Genomic DNA, 13,032 nt, shown 5'->3' with positions numbered 1-13,032 from the left:
AATAGGGGATATGGGTTACGAAAAGGAACGGGGGGGGAGGGGAAAGAGGGAAAGAGGGAACGAGGGAAAGGAAATAAAGAATGGACCACGTTGTTGTTGTAACGCAGCCCAAACTTGACTTTTTCTCTGTTTCTCTCTCTCTCTATGTGTGTGTGTATGTGTATGCGCATGCAACCTGCAATGAGAAATGTAATAGATGGCAGTCGTGCACAAACGCATCCACACACACGCACAAATAAACTTATCCAATGCCGCAACGTCGTTGTAGCGGAAAAAGCAGGGTGGTGTGTTCTTTGGGTGGGTAGGTAGTAATCCAGGAAGCCATAGATGTGTTGTTGTTGTTGTTGTTGTTGTTGTTTTGCGGATTTTACAAATATTTATTTGTTTTTAAATTTGTGTGTTTGTAGTTGTGTGTGTGTGTGTGTGTTTTTCTGTTGTGTGCCTTGACGACTTTTCTTTCCCGTTGATTTGTGTGTTTGTGCGTGTGTGTGTACCTTTTTGTGTGTTTTCCTAATTGCGTATTTGAGTGTTCTTCAATTCCCCCTCTTCCCTGTCTCTGTCCTTCGGCCTGCGTGTTGTTATTTACTCGTTTGGGAGAAAAGACCGATGATGATTGTAAACAATTGTCTGAAATTTGGACCCGTTCTTCCCGTGTGTACTTGACGGTGCGGGAACGCCGTGCCACAGGAGGAATTTCTCGTTGGGGGATGTGTGCTACCGCCGTTGAGAACCCTTTTCATGCATGCATATTTTTTTTGTGTCTTTCCCCTCCCCCGTCATCCCTACCCACTTATATACATATTCTTTTTTTTTTTGTTTGTTTGTCTACTGCTTCAAAAAGACGCCACGTGCCTACGAAAAAAAAAAAAAAAAGACACGTTGTGTGGTCTTCACAAAGGAAAGGACACATAAAATTATATACTTGTAATAAATGGACTCGGCTTCAATGGCCCAATCCGATGGGGTGTCTTTTTTGGAAAACAATGAGAATTGCAGCAGTCTTATGTTGTTTGAGCAGGCCTGGGCGAAGTATTACACTCGTCACCCTGGCGAGCCACCAGATCTTTATTTTCTGCCAAAGTTGGACTTGCATTGCCATCTGAATGGCAGTATTAGCGCCCCATTGCTGCTACATATGGAATATCTGAAACAAAGGCAGCGTCAAACCTCTATTGCCACCAATACAGTGCATGCGAACACTGGGGAGCTTTTTTGTAAAAGTATTGGGCAAATGGATAATGTTCTGGAGAAATTTACCGATCCCGCTGAACGCATGAAATACTGTTTTAGAGTGTTTGAAAATATTTACAATATCATGAATAATGCCGCCTTCACACGGATGGCTGTGCAGGATTTGTTACTACATTCTGCAGCAGAAAATTTGTTTCTCCTTGAGATACGGACTTCCTTGCGGGAAGGGCTTTACGAGAACCCACATGTTGCCGCATGTGGTGACGAGGCGGGGCGTATCACAAAAAAGACATACGTTGAGACTGTAATCCACACTGTGGAGCATCTCATGAATGGTGGGTTAGTGGATTTTGAAACAGGGGAATTGTTGCCTCGTAACGCATCCGTTCCTGCCAAATGGTGGTCTCAATTCCAGAAGTTGTATGCCTCGCTTGTCTCTACAGCAATGGAGTGCTCCCACGATAATAATGCGAAGTCAGAGACAAGCGGGGCAACCAGTGGCGCCACCCAAGAGCTGGCGGAAAAGTTATTGGAAAGGCTCCGTGATTGGTTAATGCATCGTATGCATATTCGTCTTATTTTATCTATTAACCGGGGTCACAACGCGGAAGCGGCGTGGGAAGTTGTGACGCTTGCAAAGAAGATCCAGCACGAGCAAATAAAACGTTTTTACGCATCTCTGCAGGCAGAAGCTGCATTGTTTCAAGGCACGAGCAATCTGAGCATGACCCGGCAAGGAGAACGGATTCGACGAACCTGTTGGGTGACAGGTGTGGACTTCTCCGGCTACTGCGGTAAGAATCACTTTCTGGACTTTCTTCCGGCGCTCACGGAGGCACGGCGTGGCGGCGATGGCATATCCACATCACCATCGTACGCGTCACTGGGTGTCACCTTGCATGCAGGGGAGAAGGACGACCCGGAGGAGTTGGCGGAGATGGTGAAATTTGCACCGGAGCGTTGGGGTCATCTTGTTTACACAGATTCAACAAACTTGTCTGCCATTCTCGCACGGCATGATGCGATTGAACTCTGCATCACCAGTAATGCCGTGACTGGGGGCTACACAGAGGTGACACAGCATCATATCGGTGACATTCTCCACCGACAGCGGGGCAGCCAAGGGGATGGGGTGAACCCCGCGTTACTGTCACTGCTTACAAACGAGTCGAGCCTCTCGATGGCGATGCGGTGTCGGGTGCAACGGCGTTTGGCTAGATGGTGTCCATCGCCTGCGTTGGGTAGGGAAGTAACTGCCATCCCAAATGTCTCCTTCCACACGGATGATCGCGGAGTCTTTTTCACGTCGGTGACAGACGAGTTGGAGTTGTTGCTTCAACACGAGTGCCTGAAAAACGAGACGGCGTCACGCGTTTTGTGGGTTAAAGCCATTTGGGCCCTGCAGCGTCTCTCTTTGCCGCATGTGTTTGAACTTCCTTTGGAAATTGTGTATAGCTGCATATACCCGTGGAAGGAATGCTGTCGTCTTTGCGCTGGAGACGAACTTGCGGCACATATAAACGCCCATGTGGCGGCCCTTAGTGGCACCGCACGAGCCGAGTTGAGTCTTACCGAACTCGGCTGGCTGCTGAATGGCTTTGATGACGCTTGACGATGCATGAAGAGCACGGAGAGAAGAGGAAAAGGGGGGCGGAAATATTGTCGTCACGGCACCGAGACGTTTGATTTTTTATTCGTTTTTTTGTTTGTTGTTATTTCCCCCATTCAATGCTTTCAACATATGTGTCTTGCCGTTCTTTTCTCTCTGTGTGTGTGTTTTTTTTTTTTGTTTTTTTTGTTTGTTCTTCCTTTTTGCAGGCAGAAGCTAAGCCTTTAACGCCAGACATCTCCTCACACGAAGCAGGGGTGAGAAGGGAGAAGTGGTGGGAAGGGCCAGCGCATTGCGCCGCAAAATTCCTACAGCGAAAACAACAACGAGAAGGAAGGAATACAGACGTATATATATATATATATATATACGCACAATTTGAACGTGCGTACATTACAGACATACACACACACACACAGAGAGAGAGAGAGGGTGTGTGTGTGTGAGGAGGAATTCTTCCTGTTGTTGTGTCGGTGAGAAGTTGAGGTGACGCTCATTATTTATTACCAGCACGACGATCACGCATTGTTGCGTATCGACCTTGCGGCTTCTCACGACGCGGACAGGAAAAATATAGAAATGTCTCCAAAGAAGAAGACACATCAAAAACATGGCGGAAACAGGGAAGGTGTCTCGAGTGTGGCAGGAGCCAAAATGACACGAATTGTGGCATCGACTGCAGCACTACATGCCGGCAAAAACGTGCCATCCGTGCAGTATGGTGTTAGGCCATCTGCTCACATGGCAGCAGCGAGTCATGCTGCCGCTGTGGATGGGCAGAATAAGGGAAACCCAAAGAAACGATTACGTACAGAGAAAAATAATGACGATGTGAACGAGGATGTGACACCAGAGCAGTTGGGAAAGCAGGCGTATCAAGTAGCGCCGCCTCTGCCGTCTGAATTTTTATTGTCACCATCGAAGGCATCTGCAGCCACCGTGCAAGCAATCACAACAACAACAACTTCAGAGGCAGCTGTGGAACGATGTGAAGGGGGTTGGGGGGGTCTGTCGTTGAGTGGGGCGTCAACCCCATCGTTGGCTAAAACGTCAGTGCATGCGGAAGCAAAAAGTCCGGAGTGCTTGACGTGTAGAAACTCAAATACCACCCCACTCCCGTCTTCCACACAGACAAAAAACGGTACACGGCACTCATTAGGGCGCTCTGAATGCATCCCGTACATTTCTGACGGTGAGAAGAATAAAGACAGTAGTGATCGGGACAGCATTGCTCTTAGTCCTGAAGAAAGGCCCTCGACCACGTTGATTAGAAAGGCTGCAGCTACACGACCCGCTGTCTCCCCAGCAACGTTGTGGATCTGTATAGATGAAGATGACGATGAAGATGAAGAAATCAAAGTCATATCATGTCCACCGCTATCTGCACCACCCGCTGTACGTCCCGAGATGTGTACATCGCCCCCACACCCTGTCGGTGATGCAACACGTGCAAGGGGCACCACCGCCCCACAGCAAACACCACAGCCACCTCGACGAGAGCCCATCGCTGGGGTGTTGCCACCGACGTTTCGTCCACGCAAGGGACCACTTCAGGCAAACAAACCGCCACCACGTTCGTGTAGTCCACTCCCGAACGGTTGCTTTATTTACGATGATGACATTACAGAGGATGACGAGGAGGGAAACGATGGCGAGGCGGATGGCCACAAGGCTGCAGGGAATTTGGTCTCTCAGCAGCCCTACCAAAAGTTCAATAATTTGGTCAAACATCTTGACATGAGCACGACCATGCACATGAGTTTTTCCACGCTTCCGTACAATACGAGTCGTTCTTACATTATAGATGATGATAATGATGATGAGATCGGTAATTTTAGTCAAAAGGAGGATCAGAACAACAAGACGAACACCAGTTTAGGTGAGTTGGGAAAAAATGCCATGCAACTGGCGGATCGAGCAACAGGTGTTAAACCGCTCCGACCCCTGGGTTTACCCTCCTCTCCACCTACAAATGAGCCAACCTTGTCTGCTTCCTTTAACAGTAATGAGGGCAGCCCAGCACGTAGCGTACGAGATTTTCTCTTTTCATCACGTCCACAAGTTTCAACGGATTGGTGTAATTCTTCCTTCAGTTCCTTTACGTTTGCCACGGCGGCCACTGCCAGAGCTTCCCCCACCTCTATCACCATGCTGGGTAAAGAGGAATTAGACTTGGAGCCAAAGCGCGCTGTGGAAAAGGTTCGACCGCTGTTTGAAAAGCGATTTACTCGTAAGTGTTTTCTTGATACGGTGGAAAGCGTTGTGTCAAAGTTGCACTGTCTTGAGCCTGGAGAGTTCTGGCAAGCCTTCATAACGGCCGAATACGTTGGAGAGGGCAGCTTTGGCATTGTTTGGCGTTGTCAGACCGTTGACGGCGATCTTGTTGCGGTAAAGTCCTGCCCCATCAGTTTTCATTCACGTGGAAGCATCGATGATGGCTTCTCCGTGTTGCGGGAAATTGCCATTATGCGGTTTCTTAATGAACACGAGGTGCCGTATATTCTCCCACTCTACAGTGCGTTCTTTGTGCCGGCGCGTGAGGCACTCCCGCCAGATGTTGTGGAAGCCGTTGAGTGGAGGGCACGTCTTGCGGAGGCCGAAGAAGAACGGGAACGAAAAAAACGAAAAAAACAACGAAAGCGTTCAACGAGAAAAGGGCAAAGGAAGCAAAAGCCGTTTATGCAGTCACAGCTGAGTGAGGAAGAGGAGGGAAATGAAAAAGAGACGGAGGATCAATTGGCGGAACGCATGCGGTACGAGAAGGTGCGCATTCCATGTTTCTTATCGATATCCGTGGAGGATGCCTTGAATTGTGACGCAACCATTTTTCTCGTCACGGAGCTGTGCGATGGCGATGTGGGGAACATTGAGCGGCACGACAGTATCACGAAAGGGGTTGCCTTTTGTGTGAGCTCTGCCCTTTCTGCGATGCATCAACTTGGGCTTGTGCATCTGGACCTCAAGCCAAGCAACATTTTGTTTGCGTACGAGAACAGTCCGTCTCAGCTGCAGTATCATTCCCAGCGGCAACAGCAGGAACCACCCGCCACACCGGGGAATGCTGCCAGCATCCCGTCATCACTTTCGACACCGCCCTCTTCGGGTGTCATGCGTGTGGCGAACACCCCAACGGCGGGTTCCGTCAAGTTTTATTTGAGTGACTTCGGTAACTGCCGCATCGTTGGACCGGGTGCGATGGATGAAGTGACGGGGGTCTTTGGGACACTTGAGTACATGGATAGCAGAGCCCTGCAAGATAAAACGTGTAGTCGTGCAACGGACTGTTACAGCCTTGGCGCAACTCTCTACGAGCTGATTTACTCGCGGCGGCTCTACCCGCCCTGTAAAAACCCCAAGTGTGTCTCAGAGGATGACCATACACGACACTGTTACATTGAAGCGGCGCAGCAACCAGTTATAGCGGTTTCGCCGCCCAATTCTTCCTCTTCTCCATCAACAATGATTCTTCAGAAGGTGATAATGGGGTTACTTGCACTCGATCCAAGGGAGCGATGGACAGCGGAGCGTTGTCGTTCGTTTTTTCTGATTAACAGCGTTGCGGGTGGCATGAATACAACGCCAACATGACATGACATCATTTTATTCTTTAACTGGAGAAAGAAAAGAAAGGAAAACCATACCAGTGGTGGTGGTGAACCATTGATGAGAGGTGGCATTGGTTGGCATCACCAGTACAAGGGAGAACGATTCTCACAGAGCTAAAAGAGAGTGTGTGGGAGGAATAGGAAGAAGGATGTACATTTAGCGAAGAGTGGAACTGATGCTGGTAATGGCATATGTACATGTGCCTGTGTCAGGTTTTATTTACTTCCTTTCTTCCTTGTCTGCATCTCTCTCGTTTTTCTCTTGCTAAGTATGTGTGAATTTGTTCGTGTAAGTGTGCTGCCTTTTTGTTTTGCTTTTTAGTATGCTGCGTTACTGTTGATTTGTTGGCCGGGTTGTTCTTTTCTTTTTGTTTGTTTGTCTTTTTCTCTCTCTCTGTGTGTGTGTGTTTGTGTTATTTTACTGTGTGCTGTTTATTTATATCAAATATTTGTACATATTGTTTGCTTGTGATTTGTATTGTTTGCTGAGCCTATCATGAGCAGTCATGGGGCCGTGATTGAAGGGGATGTGCTGCTTGAAGAAACGGATTGTTCTCTTGACTGTTTGAAGGCGTCTTTTCCCTCCTTTTTTTTTTTTTCCTCTCTCTCTTGCACAGACACACGCAGGCGCCGACACCTTCTCTTTTTAGTTTACAACGCAGATGTTGAATGTTGCATCCTTTTTCGTTGAGTGAACTGCTGTTAGAAGATGTGGGAGGGGAGGGGAAGAGCCATTGTGTGGCCAATTTGTCAACCGTAATAACAGGCCGATAAAACAATGCACGCAAAATGTGTACATTTGTCTTTCCTTGTTTGTTTGTGTGTGTGTGTGTGCTTCTTCACCTCTTATTTTTTCACCATTTTTTTTTTTTTTTCTGTTCTCTCTCTCTCTCTCTCTGACTCTCTTTTGGCCTCTTTGTGTGGTAACCATTGGGGACCAGGCTAGGGTGTGTGCACTGCGGCGACATTTTTACTGGCAGACAGAGACACACATATACGCTGCGGTACAGGAGGCATAGATCACGTAGGAGGATTTATATGCCACTCTTCCAGCGTATCGTACACGCGGCGGCACCACCGTCTCACGTTGTCGGGCTACGGCGACGTTGTTTTTGCCTTTTCACACGACGCCAAATGAGGAGCAACGGCCCTTACGGTGGAGAGAACATTATTCATAGCCGTCGCCTTATCAGCAGCAACAATGGTAGTGGTATTGGCATTGTTGGTGCTGGTGGTGGAAGGAGCATCAGCGGGACCAGGGACGCTGGCAGGCGCAGAGGTAATCTCGTAACGGGAACTTCACCGCCGCCACGCCCTCCACCGACATCTCCGGCGGCAACGCCGGGTGGTGTGCAGTACGGTGAGAGGCGGCAGGAGGAGATGGATGCGGGGGAGCGGCGACGTCGAACGGAGCAACGCGCCACCGATGCGCAGAGACGCGGTGAGGAGCCCGTGGGTGCCGCAGCCGCGTCTGAAATGGAGCGCTGGTGGCCAAAAGAGAACCAAAACTGGTCGGGTCGTATGTTTTCATCCCCGTTTGACAAGAATAAAAGGAAGCTGGACGGCATGTTTGTGCCGGAGGTAAAAGAAGTGCCGAGTCCTACACGGCCGCTTGAAGTGAGCTACGCGGAGGACAACTTTTTTGTCAATCCCGACTTCCACATGGCAGACGAGGTGTTCGATGAGGCACGCCGTTTTGTCCCCCCACCGAGCTTTGATCCCGCCATTGACGAGATTGATGATGAGGGCTTTGTGGATGGACAGGTGATGTTTGACATCCAAAAGGCATTGGAAGAAGACAAGAAACGTCTGGAGGCCTTTGGGAACCCAATTCTTGTTGAAGATCAGGTGGATTACCTCCTCGAGCCGCAACGTGAGGGAATGGAAAATATGCAGCAACGACAAGAGTTTAACGGCTTTGTGCATTGGGGTCTTCTCCATGGTGCCCACATGATCATTGAGGAGAATCATGACTACAAGAAGGCGCACGAGTTTGTGAACCGCTACATGCGGGACATTGACATGTTTCAGAAGTGGCTGGAGCACCCAAAGGTGCGGGCACATATTGAGAAGAAGTTTGGTATCGACATGCACGCCAAATTTGATAAACTCATGGCACTTGTCATGGCAATGTACGCAAGATCCAAAATTCAAGTGTATGAAGACGATCCGGCCGGAGCACTGAAGTCTTTGACAGCCTGCATGGGATTCATCAGTGAGGGTGCAGATCTAAAAAAGGAGCGGCATCGTAAGGCCATTGGCGCCGTTCTTGCGGCACGCGGAATGGTTTACTGCAAGCTGAAATCATATGAACGTGCGGACGATGACATCACAAGGGCGCTTTCATTTGTGAATCAAAAACGGTGCGCCACACTTTTTCAGCTGCGGGCGGAGGCACGGGAGGCGCTTGGGCGCATTGAGGATGCCCGCCTAGACGAGGAGCGGGCGGTAGAGATTTGGGAGAACGCCGAAGTGATCTCCCCTGGTATGGACGGAAAGCCATACAAGTTTGTTCTGTAAAGGAGATATCGAGAGAGAGAGAGAGAGAAAGAAAGAAAGGAGTGGTTGAAGGCAAATAAAAAAACAGGGGGTAGGTGAAGGCCGTGTTTGTTTGTTTTTTTTTTTTTTTTTTTTTTTGTGCGTGTGTGTGATGTCTCTAGAAGAGGGGATGAGGCAAAATTGTCGGTCGAAAAAAAAAAAAAAAAGGAATCCTTCAAAACAAACAGTCGTTAACGCCACGCCGTGCACGGAAAGTCACGTACATGTTGTCTGTTCCTGCGATTTGCAAAAATGGGGGAGAGGCTCTGTAATTTCACCCCCACACCCTCTTCTTGTAAAGACATGTCTCTTCTGTTCCTCACTTTTTCTCTTTTTTCTTCCTTTTTGTCTGTTCTTTTCCTTCACCGTTGCCATTGAAAATATTATTTGAAAAAAAAAAAAAAAAAAAAGGGTTTATCCGGGAGGCGGTGCGAAGGCAGGTGGGTGTATTTGTTTTATACGCACTAGTTTACATATACACCCACAAACATACATATACACACGCTAAGTAAGCATAGAGGGAAAGAGAAAGATAGAGCGATAGAAAAAGAAAGAGGGAGGGAACACGCATGCTGCCGCGCCGTATTGCTGTGCCAGAGCTCTCATTTGCAGGACTGCAGGCAGTAAAAGTCAGTAGGCGATACACGCAGCAGTCTGGGCGTTTTCAACAGTTTGCGTATCTCCCACCTGGCAGTCATGCGCCGCGGATGCCTTGGCTCCGTGATGCCGTGTCGCAGGATTCAACTGTAAAAATGGCACCGTATGACAGCACGGCGCCACCCTACGCAAACTCCACCGTCGCGGCAGCCGTGAAAATCCCACCAAGCGTGTCCATTACAGCGGCGGCGCCGTCATTTATTGCAGACCCTTCAGAATTGGATGGAATTCTTGAGAATTCTTTTGAGCCATCCGACCAGGTAGCTGCACGTGCAGCATGGGTTCCAGCGGAATCAGTTGGACTGATGCAGACCTCTGCAGCTCAAGGAGGTCCGCTACGTGCCACAGCGGCGTGCCGCATGTCTGCTCTTGCAGAACCGACGTTGGACACTCATATCGGTGACATCTTAAAAGTGAGTGACTCCCTTGCGGGGGAAATGTTACCAGATGTAGTGCGACTTCTTATAGAACCAAGTGCAGATGGGGTGGAAAATGTTTCTCTCAGTGATTTTGCAGCCATGCAGCCTAAACGACAGCTTGCGGCTCTTGGTGGTAGGAAGCAGTGGCATGAGTGGCTCATTGAAAGCACACACTATAAACAGGTGGCACGTCTGGAGTTGGAGTCCCCATATTATGATCTGCGAGCGCTGCGGCAGGCGGGTGTAACCACGTTGTACCAATGGGCAGAGCAGCCGGATCTAGTGAAGGTTTCGTCGTGTACACGAAGTCTACTGGATGCTGCGGTGGAAAAAAGTGTTGAGGCATACGTTGAGGAGGTAGTCAGGGTTGTGAACACAAGCAACCGACTGTCAATTATGTTGATATCATGGGCCGCAGACACCGTCAGTAAATTTATTCTGGAAACACTACATATCACTGTAGAACAAGCAGCCTTGCAGCGTCAGAGTACAGGAGCAGGAAAATCTGTGTTGGGGACGGAAAATGCGAATGAAGCCATCGCAGAGCAAGCTGCTGCAATTGCTGCTATGGATACCACATCATCTTCCATGAGTCCCGGACATGTCTGTACCCTGGAACATTATTACAGCCTTGCAAGAAAGGTGTTGGCAAGTGTACGAAAAGAATACATAGCTCAACGACATGCCGATCATGGTGGCAATACGACAGGGAAGGCGATGCTTGATAGCCAAGCCGAAGCAGAGATTCGTGAAAAGGCGTACGCCACCCTCAATGAAGCCATACTAAAGGTATTGGAAGCGCGAGCCCATAGCATGCCAAAAGAACTCTATTCATTACGTGATCATGGTTTTTTAGCTTTAGAACGAATTCCTGGATTATTGAGGCAAGCAGCGTCCGTATTGCAGCTAAGAAATCTGCCTGTACGTTATTTTGTCTTTCATAGCACCGGGGAACAGGAGGCGGATGATTTAGATAGAAATGATTTAGACATTTTATCATCTGGCGGACCCGATGCTCAAACGCCGGGCACTACACCCAACTCCTCTATGAATGTAGCTGCCCCCACACTAACAAGCGGAGTCTTTTTGGCAGGTACGGCCAATTATAATGTTAAGCTTGGTGAGTGGCCTGGACATCCGCAGCCACCTCCCCCACCCTCCTCCACATCGTGGACAGAAGACACAGTACAGAACGAGTATTTCTCTTTATTGCATCGCCTGAAGCGACACACCATCCGTGTGGCACGCACGACACTTTTTGACACCTTCAGGGGAGCCGATGAATTTCGTCATGGCTTCAATGCGGCAGAAGCGCTTGGTTTGCAGCAACTCTTTGGGACGGCAAAACTTGTGGAGGATCGTCTTACCTCCGTATTGAACTGCTACTCCATCCCGCCCTCTGCCGTTAAACCGGTGCATTTTGTAGAGGCGGGTCACTCATGTGGTAAAACCTCCGTGTTGGAACGTCTTTACAAGCGGATGTCTGAAAGCGGCAAGAAGGCCATTATTGTGCGTTACACTGGAGCCACGATGCCATTTACCCCTGGTTTAGATGATAATCCTCTTGCATTTCCCTCTCGCTTTTGGTTCCGCGTCGCACTCGCTTCATGCCCTTATTTGATACGCACGGAAGAGCTTTTCACACGGGCCCCCAAGTCTGTGATGTGGTGGGCCAATCGTCTTAACTGGTCATGGGAATTGTACCAGAAGCGTATTCAGCTTTATGCCTGCTCTGCGGGCGTGCCGTCGCTGCTCCACGCGATTCTCGTGGATGATATGGACCGCGTGTTAGATGCCATGGAAGCTCGACTGGTGGCCACCGCAGGGTCTACACGTAGTATGACGATCAACGGTGTATCGGGTCTTTTCCCACAATCAGGGTACATGGATGCAATGGGAGAGGGATCCACAGAAGCTGCCGTCGGGAAAACAACAACGACAGCCGCGTTGATGTCGGCGAACCACAATTATGTGAGCAGGACACATAATAACGAAAATAGCAGCAACAACAGTAAAAAGAAGAAGGAGGATGTTGCAACTTCCCCCTTGAAATCATTGATGCACTTTAAACATCAAATTCCCTTTCAATTGGACACGGTGGAGGCAGCTTTAGCCAAAGTTACTGTTGCGGTTGGGCAAATTGACATGGTTTTTACGGGTCATTGCGCAAGTAAGCTACTTTTGACGCATGCGGATGCACCGGTTCGTCGTTACTTTATTCCATTATCCAATGGCATTGGGTTACAGCAGCGACTTCGTGTGCTACCGCTTGTATCTGTTTTATATGCGTTGCATCAGCGATCACGTTTAGAATTTTCTGGGCTGATGTACGAAGTCCTTAAGAATTGTCCTGGTCTTCTTGGTTACACGATGAATGTTTTTTGGTCTGGACAGGCGGCGTTGATGGACCTTCGTGGTGGTACCCCTCGTCTAATGCAGTGGAGTGGTACCCATCCCTTGTTGCGGAGTTATGTACCGACGGAACTTTTTGCCGAGCTTCCACAACGTAATTATCTTCTGCACAATTTGCCAGAGGCACGTCTGCGACTTGTGGAATTGCTCCAACGACAGTTAAGCAGCCCAACAGGGTATCTGACGACAGGGGTAGACACCACCGTGCAGGATGAGCGGGATGGTTTTGTGGTTCCTTACAATCATACCACGTGTCAGGTGCATCCATTTGCGCTCTTTACGATATTTACCCATCAAGACATGTTAGAATCCCCACGTGAGACGATGGTGGTGCGTGCATGGGGTGAAGTATGGGCGGAATATTGTGCTGTCGTGAACTCCATGGGGACAACCAATGAACGTAAACGTGATGCACTGCGTGTAATTCTTCATGGAGCATTACTACTTCGTGTCGTGGCGGTGTCCGGAGCACAGATGGATCTAAATATGAAGATACCGCCCTATGGATTTCCACTACTTGCGTCACCGACACGAGTGAAGCAGAAGGGAGGGGCCGAGCCGATCGTTATGAAGGCCACTTCCGACACAGTGCGCAAGGCGA

At 49.1% G+C, this 13,032-nt stretch overlaps 4 protein-coding genes across 4 annotated transcripts, besides 11 other annotated features; all 4 read left to right on the top strand.

Annotated features, from left to right (window-relative positions):
• Positions 1-13,032: a sequence feature (heterozygous, Esmeraldo-like haplotype).
• Positions 331-358: a microsatellite.
• Positions 395-506: a microsatellite.
• Positions 932-2,803, top strand: Tc00.1047053508987.39 (hypothetical protein, conserved; the record flags this gene model as incomplete). The annotated part of the gene is made up of 1 exon (XM_802364.1): positions 932-2,803. The coding sequence occupies one exon, from the start codon at positions 932-934 to the stop codon at positions 2,801-2,803; it is 1,872 nt and encodes a 623-aa protein (XP_807457.1).
• Positions 2,968-3,005: a sequence feature (A-rich).
• Positions 3,149-3,170: a microsatellite.
• Positions 3,380-6,388, top strand: Tc00.1047053508987.30 (protein kinase, putative; the record flags this gene model as incomplete). The annotated part of the gene is made up of 1 exon (XM_802363.1): positions 3,380-6,388. One exon carries the CDS (start codon positions 3,380-3,382, stop codon positions 6,386-6,388), a length of 3,009 nt encoding a protein of 1,002 aa, XP_807456.1.
• Positions 6,741-6,892: a microsatellite.
• Positions 7,249-7,313: a sequence feature (GA-rich).
• Tc00.1047053508987.20 (hypothetical protein, conserved) lies at positions 7,444-8,925 on the top strand (the record flags this gene model as incomplete). Its single annotated transcript, XM_802362.1, has 1 exon — positions 7,444-8,925. One exon carries the CDS (start codon positions 7,444-7,446, stop codon positions 8,923-8,925), a length of 1,482 nt encoding a protein of 493 aa, XP_807455.1.
• Positions 8,936-8,964: a microsatellite.
• Positions 9,012-9,042: a microsatellite.
• Positions 9,250-9,306: a sequence feature (A-rich).
• Positions 9,334-9,353: a microsatellite.
• Tc00.1047053508987.9 (hypothetical protein, conserved) lies at positions 9,513-13,032 on the top strand (the record flags this gene model as incomplete). The annotated part of the gene is made up of 1 exon (XM_802365.1): positions 9,513-13,032. A coding segment is annotated over one exon (3,520 nt), but the record flags the coding sequence as incomplete, so codon positions are not given.

Source organism: Trypanosoma cruzi, genomic scaffold (assembly GCF_000209065.1).
Source record: "Trypanosoma cruzi strain CL Brener 1047053517115 genomic scaffold, whole genome shotgun sequence".
In the NCBI taxonomy this organism is placed as follows: domain Eukaryota; phylum Euglenozoa; class Kinetoplastea; order Trypanosomatida; family Trypanosomatidae; genus Trypanosoma; species Trypanosoma cruzi.
The sequence above is the reverse complement of the archived record's forward strand: the minus strand, read 5'-3'. Positions and strand labels throughout refer to the sequence as shown.